This window comes from Bombus affinis, chromosome 8 (genome assembly GCF_024516045.1).
Source record: "Bombus affinis isolate iyBomAffi1 chromosome 8, iyBomAffi1.2, whole genome shotgun sequence".
Lineage (NCBI taxonomy): Eukaryota > Metazoa > Arthropoda > Insecta > Hymenoptera > Apidae > Bombus > Bombus affinis.
The window spans coordinates 9,576,400-9,599,805 of NC_066351.1; the positions used below are offsets into that span (position 1 = coordinate 9,576,400).

At 36.3% G+C, this 23,406-nt stretch overlaps 2 protein-coding genes and 1 long non-coding RNA gene across 11 annotated transcripts in view; 2 read left to right on the top strand and 1 right to left on the bottom strand.

Annotated features, from left to right (window-relative positions):
- LOC126919669 (uncharacterized) overlaps positions 1-23,406 on the top strand; it is a 228,657-nt gene that overhangs the window by 148,801 nt on the left and 56,450 nt on the right. The gene's annotated exons all lie outside the window — the stretch shown is intronic.
- Positions 1-23,406, top strand: part of LOC126919575 (uncharacterized) — a 60,906-nt gene that overhangs the window by 28,215 nt on the left and 9,285 nt on the right. The gene's annotated exons all lie outside the window — the stretch shown is intronic.
- LOC126919547 (regulating synaptic membrane exocytosis protein 1) overlaps positions 1-23,406 on the bottom strand; it is a 151,740-nt gene that overhangs the window by 21,283 nt on the left and 107,051 nt on the right. For all 9 annotated transcript variants that reach the window (XR_007711691.1, XR_007711692.1, XM_050728913.1 and 6 more), the window contains 5 exons: positions 20,924-20,992; positions 13,048-13,172; positions 10,483-10,595; positions 10,288-10,361; positions 8,968-9,026 (listed from right to left, as the gene is read on the bottom strand). Coding sequence is in view for 7 of the 9 variants with exons in the window: in XM_050728913.1 (XP_050584870.1) it covers positions 8,968-9,026; positions 10,288-10,361; positions 10,483-10,595; positions 13,048-13,172; positions 20,924-20,992 (440 nt within the window). In the remaining 2 variants the exon portion in view is untranslated. The remainder of the gene's footprint in view (positions 1-8,967; positions 9,027-10,287; positions 10,362-10,482; positions 10,596-13,047; positions 13,173-20,923; positions 20,993-23,406) is intronic.

The following is a 23,406-nucleotide window of genomic DNA, read 5'->3' on the forward strand; positions in this document are numbered from 1 at the left end:
TAGCGATGGAATATTTTTATTAAAATTTTCTCAAGCGACAGTAACAAGAAGTAGCACTGTATGTCGGAATAGAGATGATAGTCATTGTCTTTTACGGCTACGATTATTACAAAGAATTTATTTTACACCCTTTGTTACTATCCGATCTAGAAATGGGTGATTTTACTGCCAATTTCGAGGAACAAGTACAAACATACAGGCGTTCGAGATGGTTCCCTACCGAAAGTCCGCTGCAGAATCCATTTTTCTATTTCTGATGGTTTTCCGATACACTTTAGGTGATTTGCGCACGACGCTATCGACGAAATTTAATGTTTTTGCTATTTCTTACGTGGTTGAACATTTTGAACTAATCATTTTTATTTTCCCTTGTTAAATCGAACGACTAGATCTCGCTTTGCCATAAAATTAAAAATTATCTGGAAAATTTGTCCTTTAAAATTTCCTCGCTTTTTATCCTGTTCTGTATAAATTTGAAAAACGCTTTTGCAGAGACCACAGTCGTATCGTCTTTCTTAAACTTGCAGGGTAATAAAAGACCTCGCTTAAATATGTATGATATGCATATTTAAACTCCTTCCTGCGTTAGAAAAATGACCTGAATACTTTAAACCCTTGATTTAGCACGAAGAATGTTTGCTCTTACCGAGATTTAATTTCGAATTTCCCAAACATACAACATGTCATTGAACCAGAATAAGAAACGACATTACTTATACGAATGGCCTAATATCAAAGAAGAATTAAAGAATATAGCGACATACAATCTGAGAATTTGAATATCATTAAAACGGAATTTAATCTTGTGCTTTCTATAGATACCAAGAATTCCTTTCATTTACAGCCGTATCGCTATGTGCCTTTGGTGCTCAAACTGTTACTTTAACGTGAAATCTTACATCGAATTAGCTATGCTAATCACGTTCTCATGCTTCTTCCATTCGTTGTCCTTTAGTCTCGTGAAACGAAGGAGCAGGACAGCAAACGGAAGAAAAGAAATTAACGTAACAAAGGAGGCTCGAAGGAAAATGTTCGAAAGAAAATGTTCGAAAGAAACTATAAGAACTGATCGCTGCTAAACGACGAAGTAGCCATACCTAAACGACAGTACGAAACAAAATAGATAATGTAAAAGGAAAATAAGGAACGCAAGGGACGAGCCGCAAAAGAAAATGAACGCTAATATAACAACTAGAGTCGTGCCAGTTGGGAGAGAGTAGCATGGAGGGCCAATATGCTAAGTTTGTTTCAACATGGACAACTTACATTTCCTTTTCTTTTCTCTTTCGTCAGCGGGTCTATTTCTCTTTTAGTCTCTTTTTCGTAGCCATACAATTTCTTTAAGAGAAGGGGTCAGGGAAAGCGGCGAAACATGGGAAAACGGCAGAAACAGTTATGGGCTATACACAATGAAACTTTCGGGCTCACAGAGAAACAATAAGTGGACGAATGTCGATGTGGTGAAGAGACGTCGCCGGAAATAAACGTGAGACGTAGTAACAGAATTTAGAGGTACAAAGAAACAGATGCCTCGTGCAGCTTCGTAGAGCCGTATAGAATAGTACAAAACACAGAATCTTGTGTGTAAAAAGGGAGCAATAGGGAAGTTCACAGGTGAAAAGAAAAGCAAAGTGAAAGAGAGGATGGCGAAGAAAGGCGCGCGCACGCACACGCGCATCCGCTCTAACCATTCACGTCTCCACTCGCATGATATGCACGTGCGTCCGTAGGCTGGTGCACGTGTATATAAGTATCCCTGATCGGTTCTGCCACCGTACATTTACGTTATTTACGTATCTTTGCATATTTTTCCTCTCTCTGTCACGTGTGTCCTGTGTTCGTACACGTTCACACGTATATGTACACCACCGACGAAAAGTTTGCAAACATCAGCGTTGTTCAGGATTTCTTACATCCCTTCGTTGTCGTATAAATTGCGCGATGTTTAACGAAATAATTGAAGATATCAGAAAGTCCAGCTTCGCGAATAACTATTCTCATCGATATTTACAAATTCCTGCCAGCCATGTAATACAATTGTAAAAAATTGTAAGATAAATTTATACTCTATAACAATTACATTTTTATATAGAAAGACTATTTCGACGAATATTTTTCCTTCGCATGACAGTCTATCGCGACGTTAAACTGACTTCCCGCTTTAACTACGTACCTACTGTACAAAACCAGACATTACCATCGCCATGAAAGATGCGTCGTACGTTTCTCATCATTTGAGCATTACATCGCTGCGAAACTTTGTGTCGGTAGTACACGTCCAACGAAAAATCCAAGAAAGGAAAAAAAGAACGAGCGAAGAAACAGATCGAGCGCCTCCACGCGTCACTGCAGCTCGAACTTTCGCGTAAGAATTTCTCTCCTATGTATCTTCGTTTCTCTTTTGAGTTTATTTTCAACTTTATTTCTTCTCTTCTATTGTTTATTCTCTGAGTTTATTTCTATCTTTACATCCGGTTACACAGATTCGCGTGAATTATTAAATTCTTCAGGTTCCTCGCGTCGAGGACGGGCAACTGCATTGTTCTCGCCCGCTTGCAACGATCAACTACCAGCTAATTAGGAGTAAATGTTTATTGTTTGTGGACAGCGAAAGATATTCGGAAACGTGTGTCCATGTGCCTATGTATGCGTATCGGTGTGTGTGTATTTCTGTATGTCTGTGTGTGAGCTTCGACGGGAGCATGATCAACACGTCAGTCGAGAGCTCGGATCGAGACGGAATATCGAGCAATTCGACGGAATATCGTGGGACGAAAGCGGAAGAAAGGAGAAGAACGGTGACGACGCAACTCGCCCCAACTGACACTCTCGTGTTCCGTTCTCTTTTCGTAGTCAGACGATAACGCGCGACTAAAGGGATCTTTTCGGTGCTTCGAGCGGGGACGACTCACTCTCTCTCTCTCTCTCTTTCTTGCCACGAAAAGGCAGACGGGGAAAGCGGTGCTGTAACGTTCGTTCTCTCTCGCGAAGCTTCCAGGAGATATCGAGGTTTGCTTAGGGTATATTCCGCTCTGTATTTTTCGCAGCGGACCGCATACGCTCGACGACATACACTTTCCGTCTGACTTTTCTCTTCGTCAGTCGCATATAAACTAAACGATCCTCGAGCGGTATGCGGCCGAAAAGCGCAAGTTTAGTGTAAAGATTCGCGTCTCCTTCGTGTTCTAGTTTATGAACGAGGTGCTCGCTTTTCTCTACTCTCTACTACGGTTACACATAAAACCGGTGCACAGACGCACACATTTCTTAGCGTTTATCTAGACCGATTGTCGTGCGCTCCTCCGAACAGCGTCAATTCATCGTGTAAAGCAGCGAACGAAGCAACCTTATATAGTCAAAGGGAAACGCGCTACAACGAACGCGATTACGCCGAAAGCATCTGCGTGTATATAGCTTCCTCCAACGATAAGAACGAAAACATTGATCGTTACGGAGGAAAAAGGACTGTCGTAACGATACGCTTCGTCGCACCAAATTTCAAAGCCAACGTACACAACCGTACAAATGCTGGTCCAAAGAAGTTTCGTTGCAGGTAACTCAGCCACCGTGGTACTTCCTCCATTGCATTCGGAGAAATTCCACGGAAACGTTATTGTTTTACTATTACATCTTTCTAAACGTTCTAGTTTTGGTATATAATAGCGCATAACAGTTAAACGTTCATTTCATATCGTTTTCATTGTTCTATTATTCATATTGAATGGTAACTTCGCTTTAAACTGTGTCCACCCGAAGCGGATTTCCTTCAAAGTACATACGAGTACTTGAATTTATGCTAAAACGAGCAAACGTAACGAATTTGGCTTGAAAACCAATTACATACGTACGTTCATTTGAGCATAACTTACTGAACTCCATAATTACGATCCTTTAAAGTATTCGGCATTAACTTTCTATTTCTACGTGAAAATATCACCAGCTACAGGGAATAACTCGATATTTTTTTCTTTCAAATGTTAAATATCCATACCTATAATATTCTTTTTAACTTTCTACATTTACTGTATACTATATTTCTACTTAAAACGATCTCCACCCACAAATCATAAAACGAAACTGACGTCATTTCGATTACTACTCCGAACGGATTCACGCTCATCAAATAGTTTATTACGAAATGCTTCCGTTAAATGGAAATAACGTGGTTACGCGCATAAAGCATCGCCGAACTAAATATAAAATTTCATCCCATTCAGCGAGGCTGACTTCAATTGACGTCAGAGAGTGAACGCGCCTCCTGGATGGCCGACGTCAATTCCATAAGTGTTCGAATGAAGCGAAACCGTCGTTAACTGACGTTAACCATCCCGAAGGGATGTATTTATACTAAAATCAGTAACCTGAAGCACGCGAATTCAAATGTTTCCAGTGTTTCACGAATGAAACGCAAATGGCGCAAATATCGATAAAAAAACATTCGAAAACAAATTTCTTTGATATAACTATGAGCATACGTATACCACACGTGTACTCGAAAAATTGTCCCTTTATATATTTAACATTATGAAAGTATACAATTTAAAAGCATAAACGTCATCGAGATCTTATATTTTTTAATTATTTTAAAACATAGAATCTATGGTGTTTGAAACGTGCTTAGTAAATTTCTTTCTGTATTTTTCAATTGTAGTAAAACATTTTATTTAACAGAAGTTAACATAGATAATATAGGAAGAATAATTACCAGATTTTATAACTTCTAGATTCAGCGGTTCTGACGTCATAGCTGACGAACGTGTTTATCTTAACATTAATCGCGAGTTGCGTTTCATGTCATTTCTTGATAAATTCGCAAACTTTATGCAACGTAGGGCTAGTGTGCGATATTTTCAAAATATATAGATATTTTCGCACTCTAACTAGAAATAATTTCAAGATTTCGGTTAGATTAACGTAATCCATACGTTACCATAAACAAAGTAATTAATGCCACGTTAACTGAATACCTCCTACGCAACGTAGTACCTTTGTATAACGTAATTGTAAATATGCAATGTGATATTAACACGATGATACGTATATATAATTTGTAACAGAGTATCCTGTATTATTCGGATATACTTTCTTAATTGAATCTCGCTACATGATATCTTGTTATGTCCAATAGAATCCCATTGGCACGAGTTACCTACAACCTTTGTTTTCTGCTTTGAAACCTTACTTGTTACAGTCGTATACAACTTTGGCCAACTATGAAATTTCGAGCTTATAATATAGAGTAATATGTTAACATCAGAAAGTAAGATTCTAAGATGCAGTATCTTGCAAACTCCTTCTGATATACGTAATTACAATAATTCTTACGAGAAACACCGAGACACGAAAGCGATACCTACAATAATTAGAAGAAGAATCCTCTATTGATTTGGTCCTGTGTCGTATTTACTTGTAATATTACATCAAACTGGAAAAGTATATTTTGCCTTTCGAAACTTTAACTAGGATTTCGGTTAATCTCTTTCATTACAGAGTATCTCTACGAATTAAAAGTTCAATGTGAAATTTACAAATTCCTTTTCCGTTTTCAACCGTACCTCTTAAGTTTATATTCTCTTCGAAGCCAGTTGAAAGTTTAACAGAAATAAAACGGGATTTCTACCGTTTGTTTTTCTTTCGCGCTACGAATACATACATCTTTTAAACTTAATTTCCGTGCGATCGATGAAAGACGAAGCTCCTCTCTCTCGACAACGAAGAATATTTGCACAAAGAATCCCAGGAATTCGTCGACTTATTAAATACGCGAACAACCAAGTACCTAGATCGCATTTTTCCCTTTGCCTTCGACCTGCCTTTCCTATAATAGATCCGTAATATCCTCGGCGTTCCCCGACCGAATTACCAAACCAGATGCTTTCCGCTTCAGCGATAACGAAACACGGAATCCATCAGCTCTTCGTTCAAGAGCAACGCGATATTAATCGTTCCGTTTCTTTCATTGAAAGCAACGAACCGGACGAAAGTTAAGAAGGAGGCGAAAACATATAAAAGATTACGCGACTAATCGATAAAATAAATTACTTGCCTGCTCAAACGAAGGTTACAGTTTAAGACTCTCTCGTAACTTCAACTTAACAACGATCTTATTTATATATGACGTACACCTATTGTCAGAAACCCTGTATAATTATTTACAGATCCACCCAAAAAACAGAGACACATATTTGATGATACAGTCTATACAGGTAACGTGCTTGATCAAAGAACATGTAAGTATCTGTCATACAAAGAGTGATAGGAAAGTCGTTATGTCAAGCAAGCCCGACAATTGGCCCGAATTATAGTTTACACTGATGCATGGGTGATCCTTAGCTAAATAGCACCTAAAGTCGATACGAGAAAGCATATTCTCTTTCTCGTTCGTGGTTCTCGATAGTTTCTAACTGGAAGATTACGTTGTCCATGACGCACGTTATCGAACGAGACATCGATCCAAAGCATATATACGTATTAAGTCGAGTAAGTTTGATCGGAAAGACTCAACATTACGGAAACGTCACGATTTAGTTCCATTTATTTCTACGCCTATATTATTCCTAAATCCGTTGCGAAAACCGAAACGTGTTCACGCGTCGGTAATAATCCGTGATTTTTCCGCAAGATAGAACAGAGGAAACGTTTCTTTGTACTTTGTTGCAGAAAATGATGCAGACTGTAAAAAGAAAACGATGTTATACCTTTTGCTTCGTTCGAACTCTGTCGTGATCGTACAAACGTGAATTCTTTTAGAAATATCTTTCCTCGGTGTTGGATTAAAAGTGTATGAATTGAATGGTCGATATGATCGAACGATTTTATGTTCATTACGCATCGAGCATCGATACGCAACAAAAGCTGCGAAATCAAAGCTTATGATAATTATTTAATTGATCAATTAGTCGGTAATTAATTAGCTGCGTTAATTTGTCTGATATCCAATTGTCAAGCGGAGCAAGAGCTAGCTGCCACGTGTTTCTTATTCTCTATTTCAAAAAGTCCATCATTTCATATACGTGAAAATATAGTTTCTGCTGGGAAATTTGTATAAAGCGTAGAATGCTGACAATAATAATTTCGTTTGTTACAACGTGTCGGCTTGATATGTATCGTTGAAAATTCGTATCGCACGAAACATATTAAAATTTGTTGATAATAATTTATTTCTAAAAAGGGTATTCCAAAGATGATTGACGGGAGTTAAATACTGTCAATACTTTAAACGTTTGAGAATGTGTATATAACTTTATATATTATATGTAAAAGTACATTTTATACCGTCGAATAATTATTTACATACTTCTTTAAACGATTTACACGCTGCTCAAAAATATGCGAAAAGTCAGAAACAATTTCATTCTTCATTTTACGTATTAAAGAATATTACGACACGGCAAAAGTATTAAGACCCAACATGTGATAACGACGTTAGTGTTTGCGCATTACCAAGCCACGTGTAACTGTTTCATCATTTAAATTCTTTGTCTATAAACCGTTCAATTTTTAAACACAACGTCATCACTGTATCGAAAGATAATAAAAAGTATTCCAAGGATTTATGTAGTAATTGTGATATGTTTATCGTTAAGTTTAAATCTTTAGATTTAAGACGATAGTTTAAATCTTTATTTTGTCGATTTCATAAGAAAATCACAAATAAATTAATTCCAATTTCACGTCATTAATTTTTATAGTTTGGTGAAATCGATTATTAAACGTTATAAATCCACCGAAATATGTAAATATATATTACTTATAAGAGCAGCGTACATCTATTGAAACATTCAATTTCTTTCGCATGTAAAATTTAAATGAAATATGGAACGAGGCGATAACAGTAAGCGGCTAAAAACATTTTTTAGTTTATAGTACTTTATCAAAAAACGACGAGAACGGTAAGCTTCTAAAATTAAAATATTCCCTCTTTTTTTCGATACAAAACGTGTATAAAATTTGGTCTCAGTTATATCTATAGCTATTGCGTCCCTTTAACGAGGTGCGTCAGAATTGGAAATTTCACGGTAACTGAGGAAAATCGCGGCCATCCTCGTTTCATCGAAAACTGTACGCTCGCATCGCGATTTCAATTTTCCAAGTTCCGCGGTTTCATTACGAAATTCATTAAATTCAGACCGATCGACGGTTCAGCAAATATTTACGATTCACTCTCGCGTTCTAATACACGCACCGTGTACACGCAGCGCAAATTTGACACATTACCGATCGTAGAAATAGAACGGATACAATTTGGAAGCGAACATTTTCCACGAAGCAGAGTTCGAAACGTTAAAGCCACTTGGATCTTAGGTCGGGAAATTCCCCCACTGCGTTAGTGCATTAAAATTCAATGTAGCCGTCAACGATTTGTTCGCGAGGCAGAGAATTTCAACGATGATTCGCCTTGGCGAAATAAAACTGCGAAAAAAGGGGAGAAGAGAGGCGAAAGAGAAATTCAAAGAAAATTCGACTTCGATAGTTCGAGTTTCTCCTCCGTTCTTTCCGCAGACGAATCGGTGAAAATCATTTCGTACCCTCTGGTTTACATCGTAAGAGCACGCGTCATTACTTACATGGAATGTAGCTTTTTTTACTACAGTCTGTCAAATCCGCTGTCGTCATCTCCTATTATTTTATATAATCGTGGTACACGTGGTACACGTGGTTTGATACATGTAAGTATAGAAATATGTACGTAACAAGTAAAATGGCTCGGTAGTCGCATCGGATACGGATCATGAGATATATACAAAGCGAAAGACCGAGAGAGGTGGTGATCACTTCCGGTTTCTAAAGTGTAGGTGGTGCTATTGCGCTTCACTTTCCGCTACACTAACAGAACTCGGTCTAATCGAGGTTTACTTCTCCCGTGTAGTTTATGCGTATGCGTGTACATTGCGTGGAAATGAGAGAAAGAGAAAAAAAGAAAGAGAGACGGTCACGTGTAGGTGTCAATTTATGAACTCGTTATACCGGCGTCTTTGGCAGTTTCCTGCGCGTCGGTGATGAGGGCGTTTTATCCGTTTCCCCTTCTGAAAAACATTTCAGGTTCGTCGTAAGAATAACAGTAAATAGAGACACACCAGGTAGTGTCGCATTTTAACTTTATAACCTGATATATTTCTTTTACTTTTAATGGCTTAGTTATTTTTTATAGACAGGGCCATATGGTTTTAGTAGAAACGGCGTACGAAATTGCGTCGTGGTGCAATAAAGAAACGAACATCGCATAAACTAATATATACAGGATATCTTCCTTTGTCGATATCTTCCGTTGACATAAATAAGAGAAAAATGTTATATAAACGTACGAGGTCATTGGAAACTTTATTGAAAAATTTGCGACAAAAGTACAAAGCACTAGAGGAATGACGATACACGGAAATAGATTAATATCGTATATAGCGCGTTTTAAAATGTTTGCTCTTTCTGTCAATAAGAGACTGACGATGATAAAAAATAGAATTTATTACCGTGTAGAAAATTCATTTTATTTCAATTCAATAAATCAATCATCAAGTCTTTACCTACCAGTTCACTATACGTATTAATATTTACTTAAAACACGAGTAACGTGAAAATGGAATATGTATATCGAAGGACGAAGTTTATTGTTTCTCTCATATTTTATTTCATTTCATTTTTTGTTGTGACTCTGCGATAAAACTTCAATTAACCTGTGTTTGTGTTTAACATATATTTTTTTTATTTACACACATAAAACACATTCATAAAATTTGACTGAAGATACTGGGACACCGAAGTAACTAATAATTGACGTACCTACCAAATAATGATATAACCCAGTTTTTTTTAAACAGAATGGATATCATATGGAAGTTAAAATCATACAGCTTTTGCTAAAAAATATACCTGCAGATATTAAAAGTAGGAGAAATATTTCAGGCAATAAAGTTAAATATGAACATGGTGTATTTTCAAATGTTCATTTGCGCTGAAACGATATGCAATAGTTTTCTACTTGATGCAATGCGCTGCACAACGCACAGATTACAAACTGTAATCCATATTTAAAGATAACATCGAAAGGACGAATGCACTACTACTGACAAACGCGTGGAATTTACTCTTTTCCCGCTCTTGCGCGCGTTAAAAACGCGCTTCTCTGTATCGCGCGTGACTGACGAGTCCTCGTTCCGTACAAGTTATCGATTTTAAAGCCGACGATGCACTTGGCCGACACTGTCAGCGTCTAACGATTAGTCGTTTTCGCCTAGTAGCACGTGTACATGACGATTTCGACGATGCTTTGCGATTCGTTCTCGTACTCACCCATCAGCAGTCCCAGACTTCCCGGCCCTTTTCCCGATGACGGCACAGCGGCTAAATCCTCCGGCAGGTCCCCGCTGCGTGTTTGTGACGCGTAAAAGCAGCGATAGTATACAATAAAGCAATTCGAATGACCAATCTGCGAATTCCATTCGTTCGACTACTTCTCCTCACCCGTCTGTTAGATATTATACTTACGTGTCGCCAGCGTGCTCGACCACCAACTCAATCACATCGTCGCCTCGTTCTGTTATTTGAAGGACTTCTTCGAAACTTCGATCTACCAGAGACACTCCGCCCCACTCAAGCACCTGCAGAAATACACAAATTTTTATTCGAGTCTCGTGGATTTCGTAGACGTGGTTCACAGACGAACCGGGATTTCAATCATTTCCTGTCCACGGACGGAGATATTTCGCGATATAACGTCGTTTCTGCGATATCATAAACCATACGAAACGAGAAACGAGAAAGAATTATTTTTGGAAGCATTAGAATCACTGTCTACGGAAAAGTCGCTTATACGTAAGCGTAGTCTATTACAAGACTCGACGATCGTCTACACCGGTCTACGAAGACCGAACATTTTGTTTCGTTACTATAATGAAGAGCGACGAGCAAGACGCTTTCATCCTATATCAGTACATTCGTTTATAGCTGCAATATAAGCTACCGACAACGTTAACGCCAATCATCATGAGGGAAACGCGTAGCAACGAAAACGACTCGCTGCTGTTTCGTGGACAGGTGCACGTTACTTTCAATGGCCGCTGCATGGGAACGTACTTACTGTTGGCATGAGCGCGTCTAATGCGCGTCTATGAAACAACGCTTCGTAGACGGTGAGTCTTAGATGCAGAAAAGAATCATCTGTAGCTTTGACATTATTTTTTTATCTTACCTTCTTTTTGCATTTCTATAACGACTATACCTAATTTTGTAAATTGCAAACGTATCGCTTTTAGATAGTTTAAATAATAATTCTTAAATAGTGTTCTAATCATTCTCGAGGAGACTCGATGATACTCATTTTCAGTAAATCTTTTGATACTTATGGACGAGGGTGTACACCCAAGAAGTTATATAGGAGGAGAATAAACGAACTTACTGGACGATAAGAGACGGATAATTTGGTTCTAGGAGTAGGACATAGATTTAATCGCGAAATTATATGAAAGAAGTTTGAGCCGGCCGGTTATAATCAGACCAAGAATTGATCGCATCTGTTGAATCTAGAGAATTTGATAAATCTTCCTACTGTCTTAATTGCCTCGATAAATTTTCTGTTTGAACGGGGATAAACCACAAACCTCGGTGAATTCATTATATTCGGTCAAAGTTATAATTTGCTGTAATACCTAACCGTCCATCTGACAGATAATTCTGTCGTCATTTGTATCATGTGTAAGATCCGTCCATCTGTCTCATCGACTCGTTTAGTATTAAAGAAAATATTGCACCGTGTGACTACGAAGTTTTAGGATTAGCCTCGTAAAAAGTAGAACTCTCGAGGAAATGACTTTAGTTGTTTCAAGTTTTCGATATAAGTTCGTATTAAATTTGTACAGCATATAGCACGATCGTAAAGTGTTCGAGTAGCTACGTAGAAATCATTGGCCGAAGTATTTGTGACAGACGCGATTGAAACGAATGCATTTAATAAACATAGGTGAGATTATGGTTCTATGAAAATTCTCTGCGCTTATTATCTTCGTTAAACTGTCGCGTATATTTGATATCTTTACGATTCAAAATTAAACGATCACATATTATTGAATTTGCACGATTTCGCAAGATATAGCTTTCCAGTCAACGTTCACGATTGCGGAACGTTTGCGTTGCACACAGCTGTCGATAACTTAATTAAAATCACAGCTGGAGAGAATGGTTGTCGATACTCGCACGCATTAACCGCTTGCAATATGTTAGCTGCTCAACAGTGGACGCAAGTTGCCAGAACATCTTTATTTTCTTCGGAATCTAAATGGCCATTAAATTTCTATGCAACAGCCTGCATCCATGACACCAATTTTTAGTCACAAAGTTCGAACGTGTGATCGAATTTCTGGAAGAGCGATGCAGCAAATGTAATTTTAAAACGTGTGAAATTATTAGAAAATCTTTTTTTGAAATATTATATTGTGCCAAAAATATGTACGAGAATTGATCATCGAATGATACCGAGGATGTGAATTTTCAATTATATTGCTTCTCTTTTACAATGTTGCCTTATTATATGTATATTTAATTATAGTTCCATGTAGTGTTAAAATTGTTTTAATATTACGCTTCATACTCCTACGTTCTTCTGAGAATAGAGCAGTAATCATTTCAACAAAATGATTATAATTTTGATTACAGCAGGGAAATGAGATAGCTTCATTTAAAATTTGTATTATCACGATAATAGATACTATGGAAAAAGGAACCAGGATTATCAAATTACATTTGTACAAGTACAAATGTAATTCTCCGAAGATTTCAGAAATTAACACGCTCCATCCAATTTTTCCTACCCTTTCATATAACCCCAAAAATCATTGCATTTAAATCAAGGCGATTTGATTGCGTCGTGGCGAATAAATATCGAAACATCGTTTTGTGAAATAACGTGCCGCGTTATAAGAACATCCATGAATAAGAAATTCGTCAGAATAACGCTCTAAATTCGGAAAAGGAAAAGATACTTTGACGCTACACGCGCGTTTAATCTTCAACTTCGAACGAATACGTTAACGTGAAAAGAAGAGTACGAGATCCTACCTTGTCACCGCGTTGTACACCAGCTTTTGCCGCTGGTCCATCTGGCACGGTCCACATCACGTATGCAAAAGTACGTCCATCAGCCACTGTTTTTCCGCCGATTATCCTTAAGCCGAAACCAGCGGCTGTAAAAATCAGATGAACGTTCAAGGTAGATATCGATAGAACGTGCACGGTTCTGCTATGATGCATTAAATAAATTTTGTCGAACGTGCACGAAAGAATTTCGGAAGTTATAGAACAACAAAGTTCAGTGGAGTAACAAATGGATTGACAATTTCATAGTGCTTTCACGATGCTAATGTTGATTATCCGGATAAAAATTTCATCGTATTTGATGGCTGCGCAATAATAAATAATATCCGGGGAAGTTGAGTAGACACGCGGGAAGGCTGACCTTTATATTTGTAAATTGGTATTCATCACGGCTGGTGAGTTCACCGACATAGTACAAAATTTCGCGGTATATCTGAAACGCAATCTTTTGTGCGAAATTCTAAATTAAACGAGCTTTACGGCTATAACACGCGGCCTGTTTCACTCGTCAATCGATAACATGAAATGTCACTACAACTTTATTATTACGTGACACCTACAAACGTCACCTGTTCGTTTTTCCCTTTTTTCTTCTTTTCATCGCACTGCCGCCTCGTTACGATTGCCCTGTAATCCATATTGAAAGACTACCTTCCGATTTCCGCGCGGTGCACAAGTTAATGGCGTATTGGCGAGATACGTTGAAAGATCGGTATGTACACAGAGTTATTGCGAGTAGATATGAATATTGATGAGCCTGGAGAAACTGCCTCCGACTCGGTTAACACTGGTTTCCCGGTGGTTCGTATTGTACGTAATATTTAGAATCTTCGTTTGTTAAGTACAAACTAAAAAGTTTTGTAAAAAGAATAGAATAGAACAGTGAAAAGAAATAACGTAGAGTAAAAGCTTTGTTGGCTAAGTATTATTAGTGTTATTTAATCTTCGCTGATGTATTTTTACAATTAATCGAAGAAAATTACGTGTTATCAAAATGCACAACGAATCGAGTTTGTTAGTCAATAAAGATATATAGTATAATAATTAAAATGTCGTATCTTTTATTGAAAAATGGTAATTCATTAGGGTATAGATGGAAATGTAGACAAATCGTTGAATCCAATAATTGCGAGGATACGAGTGCTTCTGTGACTCACTGTAAATGTATCCTGTAGATTTCGTGGTTTATTAATTTTCGATCGAGATATTAAGATATATATTAATTATCACACATTTTCTCTTTCCCGTTGAATCGCAGAACAATTTTATACCTAAAGAGCGATTTGAGTGATTGAGAATAGAAGCAACAGAGAACGTTGAAGTGTTGAAGTTAAATCGATATTAGCTTAATTCTCTACAAAAGATAAATGGTATTTTTTCGTGTAAAAAAAAAAAAAAAGAAGAAGAATAGTCGAACGTGATAGTTAACGATCCAATTAAAAAATGCTCCAGAACATGACCTATGCAGGCAAAAAAAAGCCTCACACTTTTGATCATTTTTATAAAACTTTTTAATTGCTATCTGAATCGATGTTTATTAACTTCAACAGTATAATTTCCGTCTACCATCGAATGTTTAACGTTGATCGATAGTTTCAAAGAGCGCAAAAATTATCTCGCTGGTAATCTAATAAAATTAGAATCCGTCGTTGAGCTCTACAATCAAAGTGAAGCAACGATTGAATTTCTGTTATCGTACGTCAATTGCCACTAATTTTCATCCAAATACAAACTCAGAAAGTCAAACTCGGAAACGTTAATTTTATCTAAGCGAAGGAGATTACACAGTTCTAGACGAGCGAAAGCAAACGACAAACAATGGGTATTCCTCTTGATAGATGTTCGAGTAACGAAGTAAGCGCGTGATTAACACCGAATTAATTTAATGCGACGACTACCAGGACGATTAATGAACCACGTTAGATACGCGACATAACGTATATAGCAACAGGTTTTAGAGGATTTTAGCGCGATATAGCAATTGCTAGATTAACGAGTCCGTAAGTCATACGAACGAAAGAGCCAGGCTAATCAGAGTCGTTAATCGCCGAGTTCCTCGCGGAAATTTCACTTCGAGTCGTCTCTCCTCGTTCCATCGTTCACTCTAACGAATTCTTCGCTTATTCTTCCGATGAAAGCTAAGGTGGAACACAGCGTTCATAATCCTGGGATGGATAAATCGAAAAAGGGAAAAAAGAGCGGTCGAAAATTGAACGAAGTAGAAGGTCGGACGATGAAAAGTTCGTTGCTCGTATGAAGAGAATCGGGCAGAGTTTTGATGGGCGTCGGCGCGGGAACGCCAATCAAGGGCCGTCATTCAGGCTTAATTAACAGGCTGGGAACAGCGGACCTGCGATAAGGTCTGCAGCCGCAGGCTTGCTCTGGTAATGACGTTGCAGCGCAATTATCTGATCGGTTGGCCGTTTCTCCGCGGAATTTTCGATAAATACTTCGCCAGCCGGAGTCCATCTTGTTAACGTTTGTCCACGGGACGAACGTTGGGCCCAACGGGGGTTCGTGAAAATTTGCCTCGCAGATTCGCGGCAAATCGAATTTCCCGTCGCCCTTTCTCCGAAGCGATCGGATTAATTCGCCGAATAGAGCCGGCTCGCTCGCGAAAGTGCACAGATAACACGCCAGCATAATACAGCGAAAAGACGCTTCCAATTACGCATTCTCGATCCTCTGGACGTTTATAAATCTTTATAAGGTTGATTTAAAACACGCGAAACGGAGAGAATTTAATGCACGAAGACTGAACTGGGTTAGATATAAATGTTTGATGGATGAGGATGAGAGATATTGATACGGGAAGAAGATGAATAGGTTCGTTTTTCAAACTTTTTTACTGTATCATTTCGTGAACTGAATTAATTAAAACTCTCGAGGATATTGTGAATGAGATTTCTCTGTATGATTAGAATGAATGTTATGTAATAGGTTTTATATCGATATTTCTTTTCATTTCCTTTTTTTTTTTTTTTTTACAAACAACACTCTCTCTTTTTTTGCTATCTATATTCTTATTCCTGAATAAATATGAAGAGAATATAATAATATGCTGAAGAGGATATTTATAAACTTTCCTCGTTTAAAAGATACGAATACACGCAATTTGCATGATCAATTCTTATTCCAGTTTGCAGAACTTGACCTGCTTCCACTTTTATAGATTTTAATTAGCTAGAAGTTTTCTAACGATGTTATTTATAATTGGCTGCGAATTCTTACCTTTTTATGATAAAATAGAATGTTTAAGCAGTTTTATGGTAATTTGACTGTTTATTTAACAGTTTTACCATCTCTTTCGTTCCCTGCGATATCCATATGTGAGGGAAGCTGTTCCAATATAATATAATACTTTCACAATAGCCAGATCGTAAAATCAGTGGAACGTTAATGTAAATGTGTTTCGTATATTGATACGAATATGTCGACAGAAATGTAAGTGGATAAAAATTTGTAATTGTGACCAAAAAAGTACGTGAAAATAGATATTTAACATCTGGTCGGTGTACTGTATGCAATATAAGGAAACGAATAATCACACATAGATCACAGATTGTATTATATTAATCGATAGAGTGTCGATGAAGTGTCTCGATGCTAGAAGGTGCATTTCGAAAAAAAAATTTCTCTATACTTAAGTCAAATATCCTGTATACCTAGTGAAATTGTATTAAGACTAATTACAGTATTTATTTCAAAATTTGATATTGAAGTATTTCCAAGAATAGTTAAAGAAGCTATTTTTAATTCTAGCTTTTTAAGGGCTATTTTTGTACAAAATACTGTTTATCCACATCTTTGTCCAATGTACTTTATCAATTACTCGTATATTTACTATAATTCGTACCTTTATTTCATTTCAATCTAATAGTGCAAATTAATATATTATAAAAATATAAACAAAGTACTATAAATTAAAATTCAATTCACGTATAAAATATTACATTGTCTACCTTCTGTGAATGCGTTTCGAACGCTTGATATAGCATAGAAGTTCAAACGATTGTACAAGTAGCACGTTTATGAAGCTATATAATGACTTTAAAACGACTTAAAAAATAGTTCAACTCCTTTATGACCCCGTTATTCCTTTGTGCTCTTTATAAATGTCTCCTAAAAAATCATGCAAAAGCGACTCAATCTAAAGTTATTACAGAAATCTGCATATATAGTTCCTCCCATACAAAGCGTGTTTGAAACTGAAGTCTAAAGCAAGTCAATTTATCACCATTACAGCTTTCTTTCATTTCCCAGCTACGACCACCACGCTATGTCCTATTTTATATGCCCTATAGCGTTTTTGTGAATTTAAAATATTCATGAGATTTGTCACCTAATTCTAGTTATGGACATCTTTTCTAATACCCAACTATATGTATAAGAAGGAAAAATAAGATCGACTATTAAAATTGAAATTCTCCGGTAAACAGAATTAAACTAATACCGAAAGTTAATTTTCCTCGAGCTAGTACCATCGATGGTGGTAGAGAAATCTTGAGTTACTCCTGCTCGCCATTAAACAAATTTTTTCTTGTTATTTCATAGAAAGATGATAAAGTTTTCATAATGAAAGTCTTCGAGAAAGTATTCTGATAAGTCAAGAAAATATTTAATATATTTCAAATGAATGTTTTAATAGAACAAGTAGCCTTGGTAATTTTTGCATCGTTTTGCATTATGTAGACAATTGATTTGAAATGCTTTTAAAAGAATGTAACGCCATTGTGTGTTTGATGCAATGTAACTTGATTTCTCTGCCATTGTTTTCCTAAAGAACAGAGAATAAATTAACTGCTTGCGTTTAAATCCACGAGTTGAGAAAAGAAACTTCAATTCTATCGTTTACGATTGAATTTCAGTCGAGCCAAACGTATGGAAATTAGAGAAGATTGTTGCATACGTACACGATGAGATAAAAAAACTATACTATGCTACTAAACTCATGTCGCGTATAGTTTCAGTTTTAGAGAAAAATTGTTTATGTTAAAGAAGCAATTACTCAAAAAAATGAAAGTACTCTTCTAAAGGACTATAAAAGTAGTAATATTGGTGACTATCAAATCTAAAGGGAGTAATACATTTTTATATTCTACTTTCCGTGAGAGGTAGCTGGAAATAAGGAAATTCTGTTCGTTATAACAGCTTCTGTTCGAGCTTGACATTTCCACGATATTCACATTTGTTGTAAATCATAAATAAATATAATAGAACTGCTGAAAACAAGAACCAGAGTAAACAAAGGACAAAGGAGAGAATTGCTCAATGCCTGAATAAATCATTCCCGTACAATGCGAAATTTTATTAACTTGTTGTGTAGTATTCGTGCAGGAGCTCGTTTGACAAACAATAACGAATAAGAGTCGCAGCAGACTCGTTTGAAAAGGATCGTGATTCCGTGCTAAACAGCGCAAGGCGCGAATAAAAAAAAATATTTGCATGAAAGGAAGTCGTCATTGAATAGATTCGCTGAAATGAACGAGGAATTCAAGAGAAGCGAGAAAATTGAATTTCAAAGCAACAACAGGCTGCCTCGAAAGAAATTATGGTTGTTTGGTTCGAACGCTCCGAACATCGTTCAAAACCTATTTATTTACATAGACACTTAAAGAAAATTGGAACGGGAGAAAAAGAGCGGCTGGAGATGAGAGAAATGGGAAGAAAGGAAGCTGTTTAAAATCGCGCTGTACCAAAATTCAACGGAGTCGACTTTCTCTTAAATGTAATTTCACCTGTAACGATAATTTGATCCAACGTTGATGTAAGGTTAATTATAACGATAATACAAAAAAGGATAAAGATTGGCACCTAATCTGTGTTGCCAGCAACAGCCTTTCAATTGTTAAATAACACTGGAAACACATGTACTGCGCGTATTTTTCTTGTTGATCTGCATTAACAGTTCTAATTACTTTGTCATTTTTTTTTTTTACCTTTTACTTTGGTCATCACCTCAAAATTGTAATTACGTAACGTGGTACAATGTATATGATGAGATAGGTATGAAGCCTATAGGATATGTACTGTCTCGAGTGTTAAGGACTCTTGCATAACTAGAAATATTTCACTGCGAAATTAATGAGAGAGATAAAATCAGGTTATTTATACTAGATACAAATCTTTTAGGGTTACTAGTATCTACTATAATTTTATATTTTACTATATATATCCGAGAGTAATGCAAAATTTCTATCTACGAGTAGATGTACTCTTAAAGTGGTGCACTTGACAACATTTTGTGTCTTGCACTCTAAAGGCTCGTACGAAATCGTCCTTAGCCATACCACATAAATGTAAAATGTATGAGACAGAGAAGAATAGCTATACGCAAAGGGAAATGAGCCGCACATTTAGACATTATCTCTACGTATATAGCGTGAAATGGACTTTTGTGTAGAACCGTGTGCAAAGTATTTACGTACAATGTGTCAAAAATATGCGTATGTACGATAAGACGTGGAAATAAAATATTTAATTAATTTTATACAGTAACGATAAAAGATAATATACAATGAAACACCGGTACTCTCTGAAGTCGTCTTAAGACGAAACTTATCTCCATTCACTGCTACATCATTAAATCAAACAAAACTATTCAACTTCGAACTTTAAACTTGGAACTTCAACAACGTCTAAAGGTCTCTGACAAATAACTGATTTAATTAAACAGCACGCGTATATATTTCAAAGTAGCGCGCTAGTTATTTAATTATTCGAATTATTATTTATCTTGTTCGTGAAACTTTTCTTCATTTTGGAAGATTCTGTAAAATGCCATTACTGGTTTCTATTCGATTGTAAAATTTTCAGTACAAGATATATACTTCGCAGATTTACGACTTCCATATATCTTTATCCAACAAACGGTTATCGTATTGGAAAAATTAAACAACGTTTTGCACAAATTGTGATCAAGATAAATACTTCGTACATTCGATTTAACAACGCTTCTTCTAGTTAATCCCTCTTCGCCCATCTTTGGCTAATAAATCTGCTCTAAATTTATGAGGAAGGCAAGCAAAATCAACCGATTGACGAATAACATTTTTACCAATATCGTGGATGAAACTCCAGAGGTATGAAACTGGAAATAATTGTTAGTATCAATAGTATCGCCGTTAACGCGAGTAAATTCGTTGCAATAGACTCATGCATGCATCATTGGTTTCATTCACAATTTCATTCACAATGGACACAATCGACCATTTTAATGCGTTCGTACGATATCTTTCTATTGAATTACTCGCATATAGGTTTTATACTATTCACGAAGTTCGCCTATGATTAAATATTAGATACGGAAATTAATTTTAATTTGTTCGTGTACTATTAAGGTCGTCGTTCGTTTTGTCGTACTTGATTTTCCCGAACTTGATGCCCTAATCAATTTACTGCCCTGCTGTAAAGGAGTGAAAAGTGAGCAAACTTATCTGGCAACTCGACGAATAATTAAATATGACGCGTACATCGGCTAGACCCACGTCACTGTTTTCATTACTTTCGCTCTATACCAACCTTTATGACCGCGTTTTATCTCGTTTACCCAGCTGGTTAACTGCGTTCTGTATCCCTGAATATCTACACGCACATTAAACGTTCGATTGGATTCGAATAGTGGCTCGATATTCGAAAATAAAAATAGGGAAATATCGTGTACGCTGAACATGGCTTTACGCCCCCGCTTCTAGGTATTACAACGTCTATCTATCTCGTATATAACGAAACGAAAAATCGATTAATATTATACTTAAATGACGGATAATACGGAAAAGAGAAAAAAAGTCAGAATATATAAAAAAGAAAATCAATTCGTGTTAAATTATCGTGTACTCACTCCTGTGCCCTTTGTCTAAAGTTGGATCTCTTCTCAGTTTTATCCTTCTCTTTGCATTCACCCATGGCGCTGTAATGAACAATAAAATAAAGTGTGGACATTTATTTTTCGATTCCGATTTAAGAGAACGATTTATTCATTTTACAGAAATAGAATAAATGGTAGAAGATCAGTCGTTTTTAAAAAAGAAAATCTGCTTTCTCGCAACGAGACAAGCGATCTTGGAGAGTATAAAGAAAAATGTATTTCTGTTAATACCGACGGTCAATTGGTAACAAAAGAGGAATCTTTGATGCGTCGAGGAAGATTACGTTAGTTTTCGTTTTTATAATGCAGACGCGTAACTTCCACTCGATGTAGCGTGAAAGCGATTTCGTTTATACTGTACCCCGAATTCTAGTATCGATCGATGCTCATTCTTGCAGAAAGTGCGGCTTGATGTCTCTTAGTATTTTTTTACTAGTGCTGGATATTTTCGTGAAGAGCAGCGAAACGAATCTGAACATCAATTGACAAAATGTTTCCTCCGCATCGTCGCGAAAAGATTGACAATCCAAGTTCAAGAAACAAATTGAATGAGAATCATCGTTAAGAAAATTGAAAATCATTTCATTACCGAAGCGATTCCATTCTTTAAACAATTTTCTTGTGTACCGTATCATTCGGTTTGTTCCGTGCTTATGTTGTATACCTCCGTCAAGCGAACTTTATGGAATTTTTGTAAAGCTTATTATTTATTGAACTATCTGGAAATATCCAGCAGGCTAGACACTTCTATTTTCGGTCGAAATTGAAATTTTCCAGAAACTATCGTAGAAAAGCTTCTCATATCCGTTTTATGACGACCTTCGCAGGAATCTGTAAACTGATAAAATTTCATATCCCGCTAGATCCGTTAGAAATTGCATCGAAAAATCGGGTTTATCTTTTGAGATAATCTTCACCTTGCTTTATGTTCAGCCCATCTTTTTTTATTTTCCTATTTGGACAACTTTATCCCGACGGATATACAGGTACTTTCATTCTTTTGAAAAATATCCAAAGCAGGTGCTACATCCAAAGAGACTTTAAAGGAGAAGAAGATTCTCCGTATCTTGTTTTATTTGATTCCAAACTTTCCTACAATATACTTAGCGTAGAGAGAATAACAGGTGCTATCTTTCAAATCTGCATATAGCAAGGTACACGGGGTATATTTGCATTCAGACAAAAATATTATCGTATGAATATTAGCATGTGGATTTTGTGATATCGTTGTAAATACTTTCCAGTATCGCTATATCTTTTCTCGTATCTTTTCGCTAAAAATAACTTTTGCTTTTAATTCCGAGCTTTTTATAACTCGATGAGAGACCTGGTTTCTTATTTTAAATATATTTTGAATACGTAGAAAAATTAGGAATATCGTATGTTTTAACATACGCCGCGTAAGATGAAACTCGACGTTTAATTAATTTTTCAAGTTAGATATGTAGGACAATTTTTCAATTGAACAAAATCCGACGGCTTGAAATAACCAGCTCTGAAAACTGTTCACCGATGGAAATTGCAAATTTCTGCTTTAAAGTAATTTATGAAATTTCCTTTCTCCTTCTAATAAGAGAAAAAAGTATTAAAAATAACCTATTTCATCTCGAGCACGATAAAAAAAGCGACGAATGATTACGTAAAACTGCTACTAGAAACGTTTTGTCGCAAAGTTTTTTATCAGAATTTTCTCTGATCATTACCATTTACTGAGTTTTTTACGCTTCATTGCCTTAATATTTTTATGCGCGGCCTTTTTTCACTTTTCCCCTGCGGATTCATTATACACATTACTATCAAACAATTTTTGTAAATGTCGCTTTCAACGTTCACAAAGCTGTTTCCTATTATAACGAATGAGCTTGAAAGGATATTCCGCTTTTTACTAGAAAAAGCACGATTCCAGATTGTCCACCAAATTAAATTCCCCATTCCGAATTAAAGGAATTTAATTATCAGCAGAGGAGAAAGCGTCCTATTTAGAACATAATACACCGACCAATTTCTTTAGATCTGCCTATCCGTGTTTTATATGTTTAGCTTTGAAGAATCTGCTAATGTGAACTGTTCTTCGTTCTTCCTTTCATCGCTAATTCATTTGCTTCCTATATTCTTTGATTTTTTTAATCCAATGCGCACGGTTTTCTAAGAACTTTGCGTTTAAAATCCACGACCTTGTTCTCTCTTCGAAATCTAACGTAAATAAAAATTTGAATCTCATTAGAGAAGTGGCCTCAAGAATTGAAGAATAATATCGTGTCTGTTGGACTTGAGAAAATAAAATAACAACGTAGAATAAAGGAGACGAAAGAACAGAAAAAGATACAAAGTAAAATAATCCAAGGGAAAAAGAGAAAGAAAACAATAATTAAAATAATAAAATTGAAATTACATTCAGCAAGAAAAAGAAGAGAGAAATACCTTGCAAGAACGAGGTTCGTTGGATAATTAACGAG